The sequence below is a fragment of the Entamoeba histolytica genome, genomic scaffold (genome assembly GCF_000208925.1).
Source record: "Entamoeba histolytica HM-1:IMSS scf_1104750518587 genomic scaffold, whole genome shotgun sequence".
Taxonomy (NCBI): Eukaryota; Evosea; order Mastigamoebida; family Endamoebidae; genus Entamoeba; species Entamoeba histolytica.
Window position 1 is genome coordinate 369,392 of NW_001914860.1, and position 19,188 is coordinate 388,579.

Below are 19,188 nucleotides of genomic sequence, written 5' to 3' on the forward strand. Positions count from 1 at the left end.
TTTTTAGAAAATCGGTCCAACAACAACAAAATATCTCTTTATAGTCTTTCTTCAAGAACTTAAAACGTTATTTTCTTATGGCTTCAAAAGAAGACATTACAAGTGATGATACAACAATTGAAGATCCTACTATTTTTCAGTATCAAAAAAATAAGGAAGTTATAACCAATAGCGAAAAACGAGAGGAAGTTTCCGAAGAAACCCTCATTACATCTCTTAAAATTGGAATGAAATTTCATGAAGCAACAAACGATAGTGAAATAAAAGAAGTTGTTAAGAAATTTGTTCCAAATTGTGTTGTTTGTTTTATATTTCTAATTATTAGCTTATGAATATTTAAAATAATTTAGACATTATTTCCATCATTAAGAACATCAGAGGATGAATTTGAGAGATGTAGAGTTTTGTTTATAACGAGAATAGATCAAGTCTACGAAAATAAATACACGTTAGTTGTTGTTTATGCTTTTAACTTAGGCATTTTATTAAATAGATTTTTTAATTTGTCGTGTGTTAGAAAAGAGAATTGGGAAGAAAATTATCATCGTCATATATTAGCAATTCAGAAATGGACGTCTAAATTAAAAATTGTGTTGTCTCCAGAATTTATTCAATTCTTAAATTATATCATTCAGTCAGACACGTCGAGAGAATTTGACTTTGTTAACGAGTTTAAGAAAGTAAAAACGTATTTTATATGGAATGAATCAACAAAGAATAAATGGTTTATTAACCTTTGCTTGACTTTTCATTAATGTGTATTATAAAGTTCAATCCTCTTCACTTTTTTAAGTTTCTTTTCATTTAAACCTCTCACCATTTATTCAAGAAATAGTTAAATGGAACCTCTTGTTAATGAATTTGGAGTATAAACATTTTAGAAAATATGTAAGATATTGTGTTCCAATTATTGGTAAGTAGAGTCACTTAATAGAAATTATTTTATTTCTTTATTTTTAAAATTAGTCAATCAAAGATTGAAGGTAACATATCTGAAACATCACACAAACCCTAGTACAATTCAAGCATCGATTCTCACAGTTATTATCTGGTTATGACTGTGTATTTGAATTAGAAATGTATTAGGTAAAACTTCAAATGGTGGAGCAAGATATTATGATAGAATATTACATGGTGTAATATAAGGAAGTACTAAAGTGTGGGTAATACTAAAAGAAAATTAGTCATAATAACATAATGGGAATGAAATAGTCTCTTCTCTCATTCATAAAATTAAGAAAAAAAGAAAAAGAAAATGTTTAAAATTAAAATAATAAGCAATTAATTAAGTGTTAATAGATATAGTTTCTATTGTTCCTTCATTGGATGAGACTAATCCCGTCAATGAAGCTTCTAGCATTTCTACAGAGTATGTTTGATTGTGATTGAAGCAGTATTCCATGACTTCTATCATGTTTTTTATTACAAGGTTTTAACTTCTTTCTCGATGTCAATTTCAATTTTTAATTCTTTAATTAATTTATTACTTTCTTTATTCATTAATCCATTTATTGAGATTACTACTGGAATTATTTTGACATCTTTTAACTTTTCTATTTTCATTAGAATATTCTTTAATTCCTTATACATATTTCTTTTCTTCATTTACACTCCATTAATATTGTGATCAGCCACAATAGTCATATCAAATATTAGACCAGTTTTATTCTTTTTATCTAATACATATATGTCTGGTATTTTATTATATTGTCATTCACTTTTATGCATTATTTGTTTGTTCAATATCATTGTGATGTTTTTATATTGGAACACTGTTTCATATTTTATTTTTATATTGTTTATTGAATGTATATTTTCTTATTAATCAATATAATAATGCCAATATGGTCATGTTTTTCCATTTGTGATTTTTATGATAAATACAAGATATTAGAATGTGTTCTACTGTTGCTATCTTGTCTTTACAAAGTGTGCAGTATTTCAATCTTTCATTTTTCATTATTTTTGTTTTTCTATACCCACAAAATATTGCTCCATCTTGCATTTTAGTTAATTGTAGAAATGAATTCTTCTTAATGTTGATTGACTTCCATGCTTTCACTGTAGTAGTTTTATCTACTCCTTTTGACTCATTCCATCTTCTGAAGTGTCCACTTGTTTGATGACACTTCCATTTTTTGATGTATTGGTCGGTCAATAATTTTTTTATTTCTACTTCTACTTCTTTTTCTTTTTTCTTTTCTATCCCTTCATTTATTATTTCTTCTATTTTTGTTTCATTTATTTTATGAATTGGTGTTTTTTTAATTCTATTCCATATTCCCTTCTTATTGTACCATCTATCTAATATGTTATTTCTTATTTCACTCTTGTACAGTAGTACATCACTGTTCTTACTATTTCAATAACATATTCGTCCCTTATATTTATTAATCCTTCACCTATTTCTTCTATAATGACATACAACCTATCTTTGGAGTTTCACCAATGTATTTTGCCTTTCTTAAATATTTTCTTATCTCCAAATCAATTTTCTCTAGGTCAGTGATTTTCCAATTTACAACTGATGCTGAATATCTGAAGATAGGGATTACTTCCGTGTTTATTCTAGTAATATATCTTCTATTACTGCTATCATCACTGTTTATTTCTTCCATCTTCTGATTCATTTTTTCTTTGATGGATTTACAATTGAAGGTGTCATCAATTTCGTCGGACTGCCATATTCCTAAGTATTTATACAAGTCATTGCATTAAATTACAAGATGTTTTGCATTCCATTTGGTATTTCCTTAATGTTTTTTAATACCATTCCTGACTTTTTTTCATTCATTTCCATCCCTATTCCACTTATTATTTCTTTAATTTCATTGTGGATTATTCACATTTCTTCACTACTTTCTGTCATTATTCTCAAATTATCCATATATAAGTTGTGATTTGCTTTTGGGAATTTCTCTTCGATGATTTGAGAAATTACATTCATCTGAATGATGAAGAGTAGATTTGATAAGGAATCACCTTGTAGAATTCCTCTATTTAATTTAATACATCATAGATATTCATTAAATTTATAACCGATGAATATCTTCCATCTAGTCATCATACTTTCAATAATGTCAATGATGACTCCATCATAATTAAAATATTTTAATGATTCGATGACCCATTCATGGTTTACTGTGTCATATGTTTTCTTAATGTCATAATATGACTCATCATATTTTTGGTATTTCTCTTCTTTTTGCTTTAACATATAACTATTAATTATTCCTTCTTTAGCAACAAGAGAATGTAGTTTACATCCCAGTTGATTTTTACTAATTTTCAATGATTCATTATTCATGTTAAGTCTTCTGTGAATCTTTTCTTTTAATGTTGAGGTAAATACTTTCATAATTACATTTGTACAACTGATATGACGATAATTAGTGACATCATTCATATCACTTTGTGGATTAATAAAGTTCTTCCACTTACCATGTCTAATGGGATGTTTTCAGGGAAGTTCAACCATTCATTAAAGATATTGAGAATGGCTTCTCTTGATGATGACATCCTTTTCCAATAATACCCATATATAGTGTCTATTCCTGGTGCTTTCCAGTTACTTATTCTCATTAAACTGAAATTTAATTCATTTATTGTTATTATGACACTATCATAATTTCTATATCTTTCATTCCACGAGGTGATTTGTTTTATTTTCCAATAATCTTTATTTAATTTCACCTGTGTTTCATATAACGATTTCCAATATTCTAAAGTAATATCGTTATTTGGGTATATTTCATTTTTTGGGTCTTTCTTCTTTATTCTAATTTTCTTGTTAGAATCAAACATGATTTTATTTGTATTGATTCTGACCCTTTCATTTTTATTAAATTTAATTCTTTCTTTAATCATTGTCATCATATATTTTAGGTACTTTATTCTTTCTAGTGCTTTAACTTTTATTCCTTCTTCATCATGTTCTTTTAATTTCATGATGCACTTTATTCTGTACCATTTCCTTCCCTTGACCAAATCTTCTAGTCTATTTATTTTCTTTAGGATTTCTTTTATTTCATCAAATTTGTCTCCTATTATTTTATTTTGGAGATAGAGGTGCATAATCATTGAAATATTCTTCATATCATCTTGAAGGTGTTGCATTCTGCTTCCTAATAATATCCAGAGATGAGATTATATAAATATAAATAATAAATTAAGGTTTAATGATTTTATCCTATTGTTTAGGTGAGAATTTCTTCCCATCCTTCACTCTTATGAGAGTCTTCATCTACACCCGTGTATTTTCCTGAATGTTCATCACAGTATTTCATAATATCCTTCAGATTTGTTATTACAATATCTTTTCCAATTATTTCAAATGGAATTTTAATCCCTTCATTTCTTAACAACCTAACTCTTTCTTGATTTAACAATCTTCATACTGTTATTATGAATGGAATGATTATTACTCTAATTATTCTTTCTATTTTTCTTATATTTTCTTGTAATTTCATATACTTATTTTATATGTAAATGTTTTAAATATATTCTTCTCTCTTACTATTGTCATATCTATGATTAATACATCTCTTTCATTTAAATCTCTGACATAAATAACTTGTCTTTTATTGAATTTTAATTCTTTCTTATTTATCATTTCTTGATTCTAAACCATACTCATTTTATCTTTCTCTAATTTTCTTATTATTAATTTCTTTGTATTTTCTTCTTCTCTTTTTTCTTTATTTCTTCTTCTTTATATATTTCATATTTAATTTTTAAATCTCTCCATTTTTATTCTTCTATTTTACCATGTTTATTCATCTGTGATTTTTTAGTGATTATACAGTTGAGAATGATATTATTTATTATTGTTATTTTATTACAGATATAACACATTGGATATCTTGGTTCATATGTTCAAATTGCTTTCCTTATTACATTATTTCTTGCCTTCTCTTGCTTTTTCTTTATTTGAATATATGCCTCATTATAATATTAATTGTTTTCCATATTTTAATTGTTTTCTTTTTGTCTGACATTTTATCTTCAATGCATTTAAAATTTCACTACTTACTTTCTTATTTCTCCACTTATTGATATATTCTTATTGAAACTTGTCTTTTATGTATTTTATGTATTTTCTTTTTATCTTTATTTCCTTTTTCTTCTTCTTCATTTATGTTTTTGAATTTTTTTTTATTTATTCTTTTTCCACAGGATTTATATTAGCTGAAATTACAAGAGTAACTAATGATAATCCTTATAAATATCTTGGTATTGAAATAGGAGATAAAGTAAATATCAACAAATATTGTACAAGAATATTAAATGATGTATATTCTATTCTATCATCACTAAACACTATGAAATATAACATTATCAATACAATAAGAAAGATTAATAGTGATATAATCTCCAAATTAAGATATGGATTTAGTATTGTCCAATGGAAACTAGGAGAATTGGAGAATATAGATAAACAAATAAGAAAATCATTAATACAACTCCAATTATACAGTAGAAATATTCCAAAAAGTAGATATTAGTCATATACTGTTAGGATGTCCTGTAATGAAAAAGAATCAAATATTAAAACATGATTATGTCTGCAAACAAATATATAAACACACATTAATTACACAATTTATTGAATTTGATTCAATTGACTTTAATAATCCTCCAAAAATGTATTAATAATGATGAAATGGTTATAACTTACAATAAAGATTTATTGGTTAGTGATAATTCTTTCAATGCTAGAAGATAAGATATATATTATCAAAATATGAAAGAAAAGAAATGATATATTATAGATGTTGCTATATGTCAAGATAATAATTTAGAATTAAATTATATTCATAAAATAAATAAATACAAAGATTTACAAGAGAAATTAAGAAACAATAGAGAAATAATATATGTAGAAATTATACCTGTTATATTATCAATAAATTAATACATAAAGAGTCAGTAAGAAGAGTAAAATCACTGAAATTACAATTAGAATTTTCCAAAATCCTATGAACAATAATTATCAAAAATATGAAGGAATTAATGTTTTATACATTCAATTCTGGCAGCACATTAGAAGAAGAACAATCTAATGCGAGCATGCTAGAAATGAACTCTAATACACCAATAGAGTATATTGAAGAAACTGAAATAATCACTTCTCAATATTCATAAAATCCAATTATGGATATATCTAATATTTGACATTTTTCCACAGGATTTATGAGGAAAAAGAAAATGCTTAAAATTAAATCAGAAATTAAACAAAAGATTTAAAAAGAAAGATTAAGCAGAAGATGAAAAGATTTTAAAAGGAAGAAATAAAATAAAAGAAGAAATGAGTCGTTACTCATGCTTCTAGAAAAATATAAATGATGGGTTAAACAAAAAGATTACCCTTTTTAAAAAAAGTGAAGGGATTATTTTCCTCTAAGGTAGGAAGAATGATGCAAAATTTATTAATTTTTAATTAATTAATTTTTATTCTTTTTCATATTTAAAATTAACCCAATCAAATAGAAAAGAAACTCTTTTTTTAAAAAAATATACATTTTCTAAAAAAAGGATAAAATTCATAAAAATTGTTGTTTTACAGAATAAATAAATGTGATTCAACTAGTATATCTTAAAGAGAGTAATGATAATACTGTAATTTTTATATAATTTTAGAAGTAAAACAATAATAATTTAAAAGAGGAAAAAAATAACTCAAATGAATAAAAAGATTAAATATTGTTATTTTTTAAATTATTGAATTATACAAAATAAGAAGAAAAGAAAATATGAAAAATAACAAATGTTTGAAGAAGGATTTTATATATTTTTAATTTGTAATACTCTAAAAAATAAAGTTAATTTTAAAACGGCTACAAATTGTTAATATTTTATTTGAACTTTAAAACCTTTAATTATTTTTAGTATGAGTAATTCTAATAACACTTCTGTTGTTACTGTTACTCTTCAAACTGGTGGTATTGCTGGTGAAACTTATTGTGGTTATGTTACTTATCAAGTCCAAAAACCAATATTTGTTAGGTCTGGAATAATAGAATTACGATTAGAAACTACTGGTATAAAAATTAATTCAACCCCAAATTTATTACCAGGAAATCTTAATGTTGAAGGTTTTACTACTCGATCTGGGTCTGGTACATATGATGTTATTAGTAGTTATCAACTTATTGGAACTTTTGAAATCCCAGGACTTCTTCATTCAATGAGTTTAGAATTACCCCCAGGAACTTATGAATTTCCATTTTCTTTTATTCTACCACATGACCTTCCACCTGCCTCTTATTTTGGACCTAAAGGCTTACGTGCTCGATATGTTGTTGATGCTATTCTTTATACTTCAGAAGGACCAGTTCAAAGTCGTTATGTTTCATGTCCTGTTATCTTTAATTTAGGTGGTGTTCCACTGTCATTACCCAAAACAGTTTCTTTAGTACTAAAAACTACACATATTACCGTATCATTACCAAAACAATGTTTTGCTCTTGGAGAGACAATCACTTTAAATTGTTCTATTAAAAATCTTGCAGGAGGTAAAAATGATGAGTTATTGGTTGAACTGATCAGTTATTATTCTTTCTTTTTCGGTGGTTTTTCTAATAGTATTTTATCTTATTGTGTTAAGAGTATTGACGAACCATTCCAACAACAAATCAGTTTTGTTATTCCAATGACCACATCTCCATCATTTAACAATCAGTCATATAGTTATAGTCATTATATTAGAATTACTAATAAGTCTGTAAACACATCTGGTCATGTTGAAGGAGAATATATTCCAATAACTATATTTGCTCCTAAACCAATGTCATCTCAATTAATTGAAGAAAACCAAGCCAGTAACGTAGAAAAGATATTAGTTTCTCCATTAGATAATTTAAAACCACCAAGATTCCCAGAGCGTTGTGTAAATGGATTTGAAAAAATTAGATTAGAAGATGGAAAGGTTGTCTATGTTGATCATTTTAAGAGATTAGTTTATGAAAATGAAAATGGAACACCAAGCCAAGTCCCATATCCATGTTATGAATCTGAATTGTTACCACCAGGACTTACCTTTGGTTATTACAAGAATCAACGATATATCGTTGATTTCTGTAATAAGCAAACATTTTTTGAATTTCAAAGACCTATTCCTTGTGTTAGTCAAGCTAGTGTTAATGATTGTTCCAATCCAGTTGTTAGTATTCATGTTATAGAAACTATTGGAATGAAAACAAAAAAAGGAAAGAGTCCAAAAACCTTGCTTTGTGCTGTAATAGATAATAATGGTAAATTATTAAAGTCAAAAGAAAGTAAAGGTGTAGACCAGACATATCCTAAGTCATCATTCATACTTAATCCAGGTATTGAACGAAGAAATGTTGTTATTTATTTCTTTGAAAAGAAAGCTTTAAAGAAAGACACTATTATAGGTTCTGTTTCATTTGATCTCACCAAAATAAAATTTGGCAGTCATTTTGATGGATGGTTTGATCTTAAAGGATCACCTTTTGGAAATGAATATGTCTGTGGTAGGGCACATATTCTCTTTGGATATGATAGAAGTGAACATAATATTAATGGTCAATGGATTCATCTAAATGACTTTTGCAGTGAAATTTTGGTACCATATTATCCAAATGACGATGCTATGAAAAAAATAATAGACCAACAAAATGAATTAAGATCTAAAAAGGGTGTTTCACCAATTTATGATACAAGCAAAGGTTGTGTGATTCCAATTAAGTACGCTGATTTTTAATTAATAAAAGTTTTTATAATAAAACAAATTTTACAATAATAAAAAAAATTATTTTAATAGTAGAGATTATAAAGTGTTAATAAAACAAATAGAAAAAGTAATATTGTTTCAAAGTTACTTGAAAAAAATTAATGTAACGAAGAAAAAGAAAATATAATCTTCATCTTAAAAAATATTTAATGGAAAGTGATAATCACTCTAGTCATACCGTATATATATATCCTGAAGAATATGAATATAATAATAAAACATTAGTTGATCATGACCATCCTTTGATTCATACTCCTATAGATGCTGTTGAACATTACACAGAAGATGACCCTTCATATCCATTCCTTGGTGAAAGAAGTTATTTACCAAACGGAGAACGTGGAGAGTATGAATGGAAATCATACGGTGAAGTACTTGATACTGCTAAAGCATTGGCTCGTAGCTTACTTGACTTAGGATTGAAAAAAGGAGATGTGGTTGGGTTCTTTTCTAAAAGACGATTAGAGTGGCATTATCTTTTCTTAGCTTGTGGATATACTGGAATTGTCTTAGTTACATTGTATGAGTCATTATCAGTTGACTCTTTAAAAATTATTGATACTAATGCAGAATTTAAAAGAATGTTTGTCTCAGATGAAAAGTTAAAGGTTATTACTGAGGCAACTAAAGCACCAATTACTTTAATTGAAGACCTTCACCCAAGTGGTGAAAAAACTGTTGCTGAAGAAATGAACTATAAAAGTACTGAACTTGGATTTTATGAGTTAATAGAAAAAGGAAAGAAGCTAAATACTCAACTTCAGAAAGTAGCTCCAGATGACCGTGCTTTATTAATGTATACTAGTGGAACAACTGGAACACCTAAAGGTGTTGCATTAACATATCGTAATTTATCAGCGTCTTCTTCTTCTCTGTGGATGAGAATACCATTATATCTTCTTCAAGACTATCCAAGACAATCACGTAAATTATCTTCATTATCCTTCCTTCCACTTGGACATGTTTTTGCTATTGTAATGGAATTTATTATGTATAGAGTAGGAGGGAGTATTGGTTTTATGTCATCAACACATTTAAAAGTTGTTGAAGATATAGGTGTTTTAAAACCTGTTGTTTTTGCAGCCGTGCCTCGTGTATTACAATTAATTTATGGTGGTGTTTATAACATCTTAGCCACTAAACCAAAAGCAGTTCAAATGGCATTTGCCACAGCTATGAAAATAAAAGAACAAGTATTAAAGATTAATCCAACTGCTATTATTCCAGCTTTTGATCAAATTTTCTTTAAACAAGTAACTGAGAAGTTTGGAGGTAATTTAAGAGTTATCATCTGTGCAGGTGCACCTTTATCATTGGACATTGCTAAGTTTTTTAGAATTGTTATTTCTGATGGATTCTTTATTGGGTATGGTATGACTGAAACAACTGGAATGGGAACTTCTACTGTATTCCCTGATGGAATTGATCTTGACCATGTTGGACAACCATATGTTAGCTCCATGATTAAAGTAAAGTGTGTTCCTGAAATGGGATATTGTACACATAATACCATCCCAAGTGGGGAGGTGTTTATTAAAACGACTGCACAATTTACTGGGTATAATAAAGATGACTCAAAAGTTATTGATGAAGAAGGATTTGTTACAACTAATGATATTGTTTCTATACGACCAGATAAAAAAATCAAAATAGTTGCAAGAAAAAATAATGTTTTTAAGTTATCACAAGGAGAATATATTTCAGCTGAAAAAGTAGAATCAATGATGACCCAATGCAAGTATGTTCAAGATATTTTTGTATATGGAAATTCATTAAAAAATTATTTAATTGCTGTTGTTGTACCAAACTTTCAATCTCTTCAAATTTGGGCTGATACTAATGGTAAAGAACTTCCTGACAAAAAAGAAATCTGTCATTCACAAGAAATCAAAGACATGATCATTAAAGATATGAGTATTGTTGCTGATCAGACTGGACTTAAAGGATTCGAGAAAGTAAAAAAATTAGTTCTTCATGATCTTCCATTTGATACTGCCCGTGACTTTATTACTCCTTCAATGAAGTTAAAGAGAAAGAATTTGTATAACTTCTTTAAAGATGATATTGATGCATTACTTCAAGACTAATAAAGAAAGGTTAGACATTTTCATCGTTTTAGGTTGTTTTTCAAGTACTAGTTTTTCACTTTTGTTAAAAACATCTTAAGTACTTTATTTAATACCATTTAAAATATCAATTTATCACATATTATTAATAGAGTCATGTTTATTTAAAAACTCTTAACGAACGATACGTAGGACAATTATATTTTTTGATTACTTTCAATAATAATTTGTCATGACTCATACCATTCTTTTTATGTTATTTAATAATTACTCCCCTCTGACTAATCACAATAAAGATATTGTTATTTTCTATGAAAAATCCTTTGTATTATTTTGTATAAGTTTATTCTATAGTTTTACTTAAAAAAATATCTGTTATGACATTTAGAAATAATTCATATTAATTTCTGTATATATGAGTTTTATTGATTTATTAACTGAAAGTATTTAATTTAGTATCTTTTGAATTGATATTGCCTGATTATTAATAAATAAATGATTAATTAAAACAAAAAAAGGAAATACATGAAAAATAAATTAAAAATATAATAATTTAACTAAAACAATCAACCTTACTCATCTATTAATAAAAAATGTACTGAACTATATTTTTATCTCAAAGATATTATTTTTCATTTATCTATTTTCAATATTCAAAAATTATTTAACTTCTTTATTTAAAGAAATGTTAAAAATAAAACTATTAATTAATTACATTTAACTTTATAAAATCTATCATAATATGAAACAAATGTACTAGCATTTGCTATACTTTATAACTACATTATATTCATTCATTATTTTCATATTAAAAACATATTATTCTTTTGTATAATATTTATATTCATCATATGCATCATTAAACTTGCAAAACCTTTTTCTAAGTTAGTTCTTGTTTTTGCAATAATTTACATTGACGTACATTTGAAATTTATTTTTTTGTTAACAAAGATATTTCTTATATGTTGTTTTTAGTTTAGATACTTTAATTCTAAAAAGGTTATGAATGAAAGTATTATCAAATAAATTAACAAAAGATTCTAAGAAAGAATTGTTGTTCTTTACATTCCCTAAAAATAAAGTTTATTTAAACTTTTGTAGAATAATAGAGTCTATTAAGTATATTCTCTATACTTTTTATAACAAAAGTTTCATATAATTCATGTTGTAGCAATTTTATTGAATATGAGCTTTTATATCATATAAATAGAAATATCTTATTTGATTAATAATTATAAAGAAAACATATTTTAGAAAAAGTGAGAGAAACAATAAAAGTAATAACAAAGAAACTATAACTATAATAAATTATGTAAAAGAATGAAAAAATACTAATGAAATAATTAATTTATACTAAAAGATTAAAAGGAAAAAACCCTTAATGAAAAAAAAAAAAGGAGGAACTAACTATAAACTAGTTCTTTGTGATGGTCGTAGTTCCAAAGACCAGAAAGACTTATTGCCCAAGATGCGATAAGCATACACCACACAAGGTTTCTCAATATAAAAAGGGAAAGGACTCACTCCATGTCCAAGGTAAGAGAAGATATGATCGTAAGCAACAAGGTTTTGGAGGTCAAACCAAGCCAGTTTTCAAGAAGAAGGCTAAAACAACAAAGAAGGTTGTTTTGAAAATCGAATGTACTAAATGCAAGTATAAGCTCCAAAAATGCTTAAAGAGATGCAAACATTTCGAACTTGGAAATGAAAAGAAGGACAAATAAGCAAAATACCCGGTTTTTATATATTTCACTTTTATTATTTTTTTAATGAAATATTCTCATATTTGAAGATAATATGTTTGAGATATCATATATAAACCCTAATACAAATTCAATATTTTAATTTCTTAGTTATTTTATGGTTATAATATTGTCTTTTGATAAGAATATGTATTAAACAACACTTTAAAGAATTCAGTAAGATACTATGATTGAATATTATTGAATGAAATGGATATAATGGATGTTATTGAGACTAAATGAAATTAGAAATAATAATATAGTGATAATAATATGTTCATTCATTTTCAAATAAAAAAATAAAGAAAGGTAATGTTTTTTTAAATTAAAGTAAAAATCAAAGAAGAAAATAAAAAGAAGAAATAAACAGAAAGAAGAGTTAAAATACAAGAATAAAAAAGAAATAAAATAAAAGAAGATGCTTTACTCACACTCCAAGAAAAAAACTAAATAATAAATAAAAGAAATAAATTATTCATTTATGAATGACAAATCTATTAATACTTAATTATCTATTTTTTATGTTTAAGGGAGTGTTTTCTATAAACTTATTTTCAGAACAAATTAATTCAATTATTCTTTTTTATTGTAACTAACATAAATTATGAAGAACGCCATAAGAATAGAAAATACTATTGTTGGTATTAATGAAAGAAATAGTACATAACTTATTTCTTTACAATACAAACTCCAAGATCCATCATTTTCTTTTTTTCCATCAAGTTCTATCAATGGATGTTCATTCTTATTATACTCATTATTGTTTTTATATTCATCAATTTCTCTCTTTCTAATCTCAGTCATAATAATAACAAAAAAGATCAAATAACAAAATAAGAAAAAGAACTAAAAATAATATAGAAAATAAATATAATAAAATAATATTAATTTAAAAGAAGATATATTTAATAGTAAAGTAATAATAAAAAATAGAATAAAAGAAGAAGATTGAAACTGAAAAAACCCTATCTCAACAATCAGAGGATGTCCATCAAGTTTGTTACAACATGTTTTTCTTTTGAATTAGAAATAAATTTGATTTGATAAAATCATAACGTATCAAATACTTACAAATTAGAACTCAAGTCTGTGCTTTCAGTGGTTTTAAAATTCCAGTTGCCAAGGGACGTAAATATGTACGTTTAGACCTTAAAAGTTTCACCTTTATTAACAAGAAATCTCTTATGCAATTCTTAAGAAAGACCAATCCAAGAAAGGTATTCTGGACTGCTATTTACAGACAATTAAATAAGAAAGGACAACAAAACGAACTTGTTGAAAAGAAGAAGACTAGAAGAGTAATTAAAGTTAACAGAGGATATTCTGGTATTTCTGCAGAAGAAATTGCTAAAAGAAAACAAACTCAATCATCTGAAGTTCTTGCTAAGAAGAGAAACGCTGCCATTAAGGAAATTAAAGAAAAGAAAGCTGAAAATGCTGCAAAGAAAGAAGCTGCAAGAAAAGAAGCTAAGGCTAATGGAAAGAAGGCTACTAACACTTATAAGAAGTCAAATGCTAAGCTTCCAAAGGCTGGACATGCTAACTTCAATTCTAGATGAGTAAATTGACGTCCTTTGTGAAAGAAGATGAATTTAACAATTTGTTGAGGATAAAAGATCTTGTTTTTTTTCATTGATTTTTTTAAACTCAAAATAAAGAATTTGTAGTATTTTTAAATAAAATATAGTTCTTCTATTCTTCAGTGTCCATTGTAAGACTATGGAAGGAGATGGATACTTGCTAGTTGTTGGAAAATTAAAGGATTCTATTGAGAAGTATATTGAAAGCAAAGAAACTATAAGCATAGATGAATTAGATGAAAGTATTGAAATAGAAATCAATAAAACATTATCTTCTTTAAAACAAATACCATTAAATCAAGTAAATGATTTATTACTTCAAAATAATGTTCTTATTAAAACAGTTAATGTGATGGATTATTCTGATAATTCTGTTCAATTATTTTATGTGAATCATATTCAAATACATCTACGGCTATTGTTTGCTCTCAACTTTAAAGAGGGGTGTGACCCATTACCACAAACATACCTCAATTCTATTGTGTTATTGCTTAATAATGTAAGGGAAATATTGAATGAAATTGGTAATATAACTTTAAATGAATATTTCACACATTCCTTAGTTAATAAATATAGTCAAATTCCAGCAAGTATTCATTATATCACTAGTCAAATTGACCTTAACTTTCAAGATGGTTATTATTTAATTGATCAAATTATTAATCGTTCTGCTCAAGAATTAGGTCCTATATTCTCCAACACAAATAAGCCAAAACCAGTGGTTATAAAAAAAGAAACGTTGGCTGATCTTGCTCATGGTAAACGACGTACTCGTGGAGTTGTTTCAAATCCTTTTCATCTAATTACAATGGAAAAATGAAGGATATTTTATTAATCTAATGTTTAGTTAAAGTAATAATTAAATTTATTATATTTTATGTTATAAACCCTTAAACAAGACCTAAACATATTTAAAGAAAATTAAAAGATTTAATATACAATGGAGTGATAAAGCGGATTGGTAATAGAATAGTGTTAACAATCTCGTCAGAATCTCCTAGATTGATTATTATGTTGTATTTTCCCATGAAAAATGAATTCATTTTATCATTTAAAAAATACAATATATTTTAATTTTTTTTGTGTGATGTATTTTGATTTAAATTTTTTTAATATTCTTGTGATAGTATTATTTTTATAATTTTTTCAATGTTTGTAGTATTATAATTGAAAAGAAATTAGGTTTAATAAAATTTATAAACATACTATAATAAAAAAGCTTATGTATTAGATTAATAAAATGGGTTTGTTAGATATAAATATTTCACATAAGTTCAATAATTTTAATATCTATATTTTATTTGTCATGTATGAGTTTAAATAAATCAATAATTGTTTATAATTATTTATTTTACTTATTTTCTTGTGTTTTATATTTTTATATCTTCAAATTGAAAAGTTTTAACGGAAAATATTTTTGTAATTGGATAATATTGTTAGTATAGACATAAATAACACAAAAAGAATAACATAAATTTTAATAAAAATCATGAAAAGAATATTTTCAATTTCTACCATACGATTTTTCAAAGAAAAAAATAGTAAATTAAATAGTAAATTAATATTATTAATATACTAGTTAATGCTAAGAAAAATCACTTTAAAAAACTTCAGAAAAAAGGATAGAAAGAAATTTCAAAAAAAAAGGTTTGACTTTAATAAAAAAACAACATGGAAAAGTAGGAAAAAATTTTCTTGAAAAGTATGGTGGTATTTCAACTCGGAAAAAACTTATAACTTCAGTCAAATGTTACAACTCTTAGTTGTTTTATTAGTGGTATTCACTCAAGCAATTGATACAAATGCTTTCAATAACCTTAGAATTTATCAGGTTATGGTAAGTTCATTCCAAGATGGTGATTCAAGTAGAGGATATTGTACAGGATATGGACCATCAAAACATTGTGGTGATTTACGAGGTATTATTAATTCTCTTCAATATATTAAAGACTTAGGAATGAATGCATTATGGATGACTCCTATCTTTAATTCAAATGGTGGAAGTCAATTAGATTCAACTGGATATTTTGCTTATGACTATTTTAATGTAGATCCAAAATTTGGAACAAATGATGAACTTCATGAATTAATCAATAAAGCACATAGTCTTGGATTATATGTTATTCTTGATGGTGTATTTGGACATCATAAATCAGGAAATGTTGCAGGTAGTCCAAGTGGAAAATATCCAACAGGAGGAAATGATCCAGTCAGTTATCCAGGATCATTAGAATTTTATAAAGAAGTTGCTACTTATTGGATTAATAATTATGAAATTGATGGATGGAGATTAGACCAAGCTTATCAAGTTTCTACAAGAAACCAAGATAGAAATTATTGGAAAGATATTAGAGAAACCATTGAATCAACATGTGATAACAGAAAGAATCAAGGAAAACAATGGGGAACTCTTGGATATATGGTTGGAGAAATTTGGGATTCTGCTTCTAATATTAATACATGGGGATATTATGCTTCTGGTGGATATGGACTTAGATCATGTTTCCATTTCCCAGGCAGATATAATTTGGTTCAAACATTAGCTTGTGAAGAATCAGGAAAAGGAGGGTATGATGCATCAAACTTAAATGGTATTTTTAATGCAGGATATCCAGATTTTGCATATCCAAATATGTTTATAACTAATCATGATTTATTGAGATTTGGTAATTTAATTAGAAAGAAATATGGATATGGTAGAGATAATAATGATTATTGGGGTAGACATAGAGCTGCAATTGCATTCCTTGCTGCATACACTGGACCAATTACTATTTATTATGGAGATGAAGTTGGAGATCTTGTAGAATGTTATTATAACCCAGGAGATTGTGGAGGAGTTTATAATGATAATGCTGCTAGAAGTGATGGACATATTCAAGGATTTAATTCAAATGAACAATCCCTTCATGACTTCACTGCAAAATTAATGAACATTAGAGCATCTAATCCTGCATTATATCAAGGAAGAAGAGAAAATCAAAATGCATCAGGAACTCTTTACAAAGTTGATAAAGTATCTGGTTCAAATAGAATTCAGGTTTTGATCAATATGGGAACATATACATACGATACTCAATGTGGAAGTGGACAAGATCTTATTTCTGGAAGATCATATTCTGGTACTTGTCATATGGAACCATTCAGTGTCATCTTCTTGAAGATGTAATTCAATCCATTACTTTTTTTTTAATTATTTATATATTTTTTATAAACATTTAAAGTTAAATAATACAAATGAGTAGTGAAAAATAAGTCTTCTTTTTATCTTCTAAAATTTGTTATTTACATTCTCTTAGTTTAAGAGTTATTATATTCTATCAGTTAATTAAGAAATGATTTGAATAGGAATATATTTTTTACTCATCATTTTAGGAGTTGACTTTTGATTTTAACGTAAAATATTCTTCTTCATTACTTTAAGTCATTTTTTAAACAATTTCATTAAAACGGTAATAAAACTTAAAAAAAAATTGAGTTTAACAGTAAAGGAAAGAAAATTATTAAAAAAGATATTGAAAAGAGTGATTCTTATACACAATTATAAATTAAGTCAACACAAAAGTAAATGAAATATGATATGAAAAAACAAAGGGGGAGTTTAAGTATAATGACACCAAATTTAAAATAATTTAGATTAAAGCCAATAAGAAATAATACTTTTTAGTTTGAAGAGAAAGAATTTAAGCTTTCTGATTAGAAGTTATCAAATTGAAATTGGTTAATTTTTGTTTTATAAAGAGTTTAAATTGAGAGAGAAGAGGGAAAAATGTAGGATAATAAATAATACCAAGATAACCTACACAAATTCCAATAACATTACCAGCAACAATTTGATAAACAAAATGATCATTTAAATACCAACGAGAGAAATCAACAAGAAGAATTAATAAAGTAGAACAATAAACAATAATTTTTTTTGAGATAGAAGTAAGTTTTGGTTGTTGATTTATATAATAATAAAAAAGTACAATAAAACAACACCAAAATTGTGCATGAGAAGATGGAAAACCTTTGTTCACATTTTGTGATAAATGAGGACGAGGATGTTTAAAAAGTATTTTTAACGTGTAATTAATTATTTCATTTGTCAACATAATTCCAAAAGTGTAAATAGCATAATTATCAAATGTTAATAATATGAGACTAACAATCCCTCCAATTACAAATAAATGTAATATTGAAATATATCCCATAAAATGTCCAATAATATCTCCTTCTTCAAATAAAACATAAGCTAATGCAACTGGTCGTAATTTTCTTTCCATTATTTTAAGTTTTATTTTTCATTATTTTTAGTTTTATTTTTCATTATTTTTATTTTTAGTTTTATTTTTTAAGTTTTTTAATAATTTTTTTTATTTTGTTTTTCAGATTCTTTTTTTATAAACCCTCGTTTTATGATTTAAAAAAGTTTGAATTTGAGTTGAAATCGTATTGGGTTAATAAAAATAGTTTTTTAAGTATAGTACTAGAATAATTTATTTTATTATAAATATAATTTTAAAGAATAATGAAACAGTAAATAATTAAATTTCTAGTTATACAACAAACTTCATAATCAAAGAGTAATGTATGAAAAAACGGGAAATTCTAGTAATGATTAGTAAGTAGTTAATAATTTTTATTTATTCTAAAAAAAAAATTGAAAAATTGACAACGAGTTGAAAAAGAAGAAACATATGTGTGTTTCGAGTGAACAGAAAGTTCTATTTGTCTTATTGTTGTGAAGGAAGAGAAAGGGACGGAAAAAAGAAAGGATTATCTAATCGAAGGGTATTTAAAGGATCTTCAACTATTCTTTATAACTTAAATGAGACGGTCATATCTTTCAGTTTTTGAGCCAGCATCTCCAACAAGTTTTGAAGTGTTTGATGGAAAGAATCCAAGAAAAAGAGTTCAAAGAAAGAAAAGATGGTGTCAGGCTATTAAAATGAATGCTGTAAAAAAGTTTTATGAATTAGGTTTAACAAAAGCAGTTCGTGTATTAATTGAACAACATCCAGATCAATACAAAGATTTAACTCCATCAACATTACAATATT

At 25.9% G+C, this 19,188-nt stretch overlaps 8 protein-coding genes across 8 annotated transcripts, besides 5 other annotated features; 7 read left to right on the top strand and 1 right to left on the bottom strand.

Annotated features, from left to right (window-relative positions):
• Window positions 1-77: 77 nt before the first annotated feature.
• EHI_153040 (uncharacterized protein) lies at window positions 78-755 on the top strand (the record flags this gene model as incomplete). The annotated part of the gene is made up of 2 exons (XM_651320.1): window positions 78-299; window positions 351-755. The coding sequence occupies 2 exons, from the start codon at window positions 78-80 to the stop codon at window positions 753-755; spliced, it is 627 nt and encodes a 208-aa protein (XP_656412.1).
• Window positions 756-980: 225 nt separating this feature from the next.
• Window positions 981-1,193: a repeat region.
• A 78-nt stretch (window positions 1,194-1,271) lies between these two features.
• Window positions 1,272-4,137: a repeat region.
• A 27-nt stretch (window positions 4,138-4,164) lies between these two features.
• Window positions 4,165-5,183: a repeat region.
• Window positions 5,183-5,499: a repeat region.
• Window positions 5,499-6,181: a repeat region.
• A 708-nt stretch (window positions 6,182-6,889) lies between these two features.
• EHI_153050 (uncharacterized protein) lies at window positions 6,890-8,725 on the top strand (the record flags this gene model as incomplete). Its single annotated transcript, XM_651319.1, has 1 exon — window positions 6,890-8,725. The coding sequence occupies one exon, from the start codon at window positions 6,890-6,892 to the stop codon at window positions 8,723-8,725; it is 1,836 nt and encodes a 611-aa protein (XP_656411.1).
• Window positions 8,726-8,904: 179 nt separating this feature from the next.
• EHI_153060 (acyl-CoA synthetase, putative) lies at window positions 8,905-10,864 on the top strand (the record flags this gene model as incomplete). The annotated part of the gene is made up of 1 exon (XM_651318.2): window positions 8,905-10,864. The coding sequence occupies one exon, from the start codon at window positions 8,905-8,907 to the stop codon at window positions 10,840-10,842; it is 1,938 nt and encodes a 645-aa protein (XP_656410.1). The 3' UTR covers window positions 10,843-10,864.
• Window positions 10,865-12,248: 1,384 nt separating this feature from the next.
• EHI_153070 (60S ribosomal protein L44, putative) lies at window positions 12,249-12,567 on the top strand (the record flags this gene model as incomplete). Its single annotated transcript, XM_651317.2, has 1 exon — window positions 12,249-12,567. The coding sequence occupies one exon, from the start codon at window positions 12,249-12,251 to the stop codon at window positions 12,543-12,545; it is 297 nt and encodes a 98-aa protein (XP_656409.1). The 3' UTR covers window positions 12,546-12,567.
• Window positions 12,568-13,547: 980 nt separating this feature from the next.
• Window positions 13,548-14,122, top strand: EHI_153080 (60S ribosomal protein L24, putative; the record flags this gene model as incomplete). The annotated part of the gene is made up of 2 exons (XM_643412.2): window positions 13,548-13,558; window positions 13,642-14,122. The coding sequence occupies 2 exons, from the start codon at window positions 13,548-13,550 to the stop codon at window positions 14,120-14,122; spliced, it is 492 nt and encodes a 163-aa protein (XP_648504.1).
• Window positions 14,123-14,282: 160 nt separating this feature from the next.
• On the top strand, window positions 14,283-15,001 carry EHI_153090 (uncharacterized protein; the record flags this gene model as incomplete). The annotated part of the gene is made up of 1 exon (XM_651315.2): window positions 14,283-15,001. The coding sequence occupies one exon, from the start codon at window positions 14,283-14,285 to the stop codon at window positions 14,961-14,963; it is 681 nt and encodes a 226-aa protein (XP_656407.1). The 3' UTR covers window positions 14,964-15,001.
• Window positions 15,002-15,890: 889 nt separating this feature from the next.
• On the top strand, window positions 15,891-17,312 carry EHI_153100 (alpha-amylase, putative; the record flags this gene model as incomplete). The annotated part of the gene is made up of 1 exon (XM_651314.1): window positions 15,891-17,312. The coding sequence occupies one exon, from the start codon at window positions 15,891-15,893 to the stop codon at window positions 17,310-17,312; it is 1,422 nt and encodes a 473-aa protein (XP_656406.1).
• A 514-nt stretch (window positions 17,313-17,826) lies between these two features.
• On the bottom strand, window positions 17,827-18,411 carry EHI_153110 (dolichyldiphosphatase, putative; the record flags this gene model as incomplete). The annotated part of the gene is made up of 1 exon (XM_651313.1): window positions 17,827-18,411. One exon carries the CDS (start codon window positions 18,409-18,411, stop codon window positions 17,827-17,829), a length of 585 nt encoding a protein of 194 aa, XP_656405.1.
• Window positions 18,412-19,188: the final 777 nt, after the last annotated feature.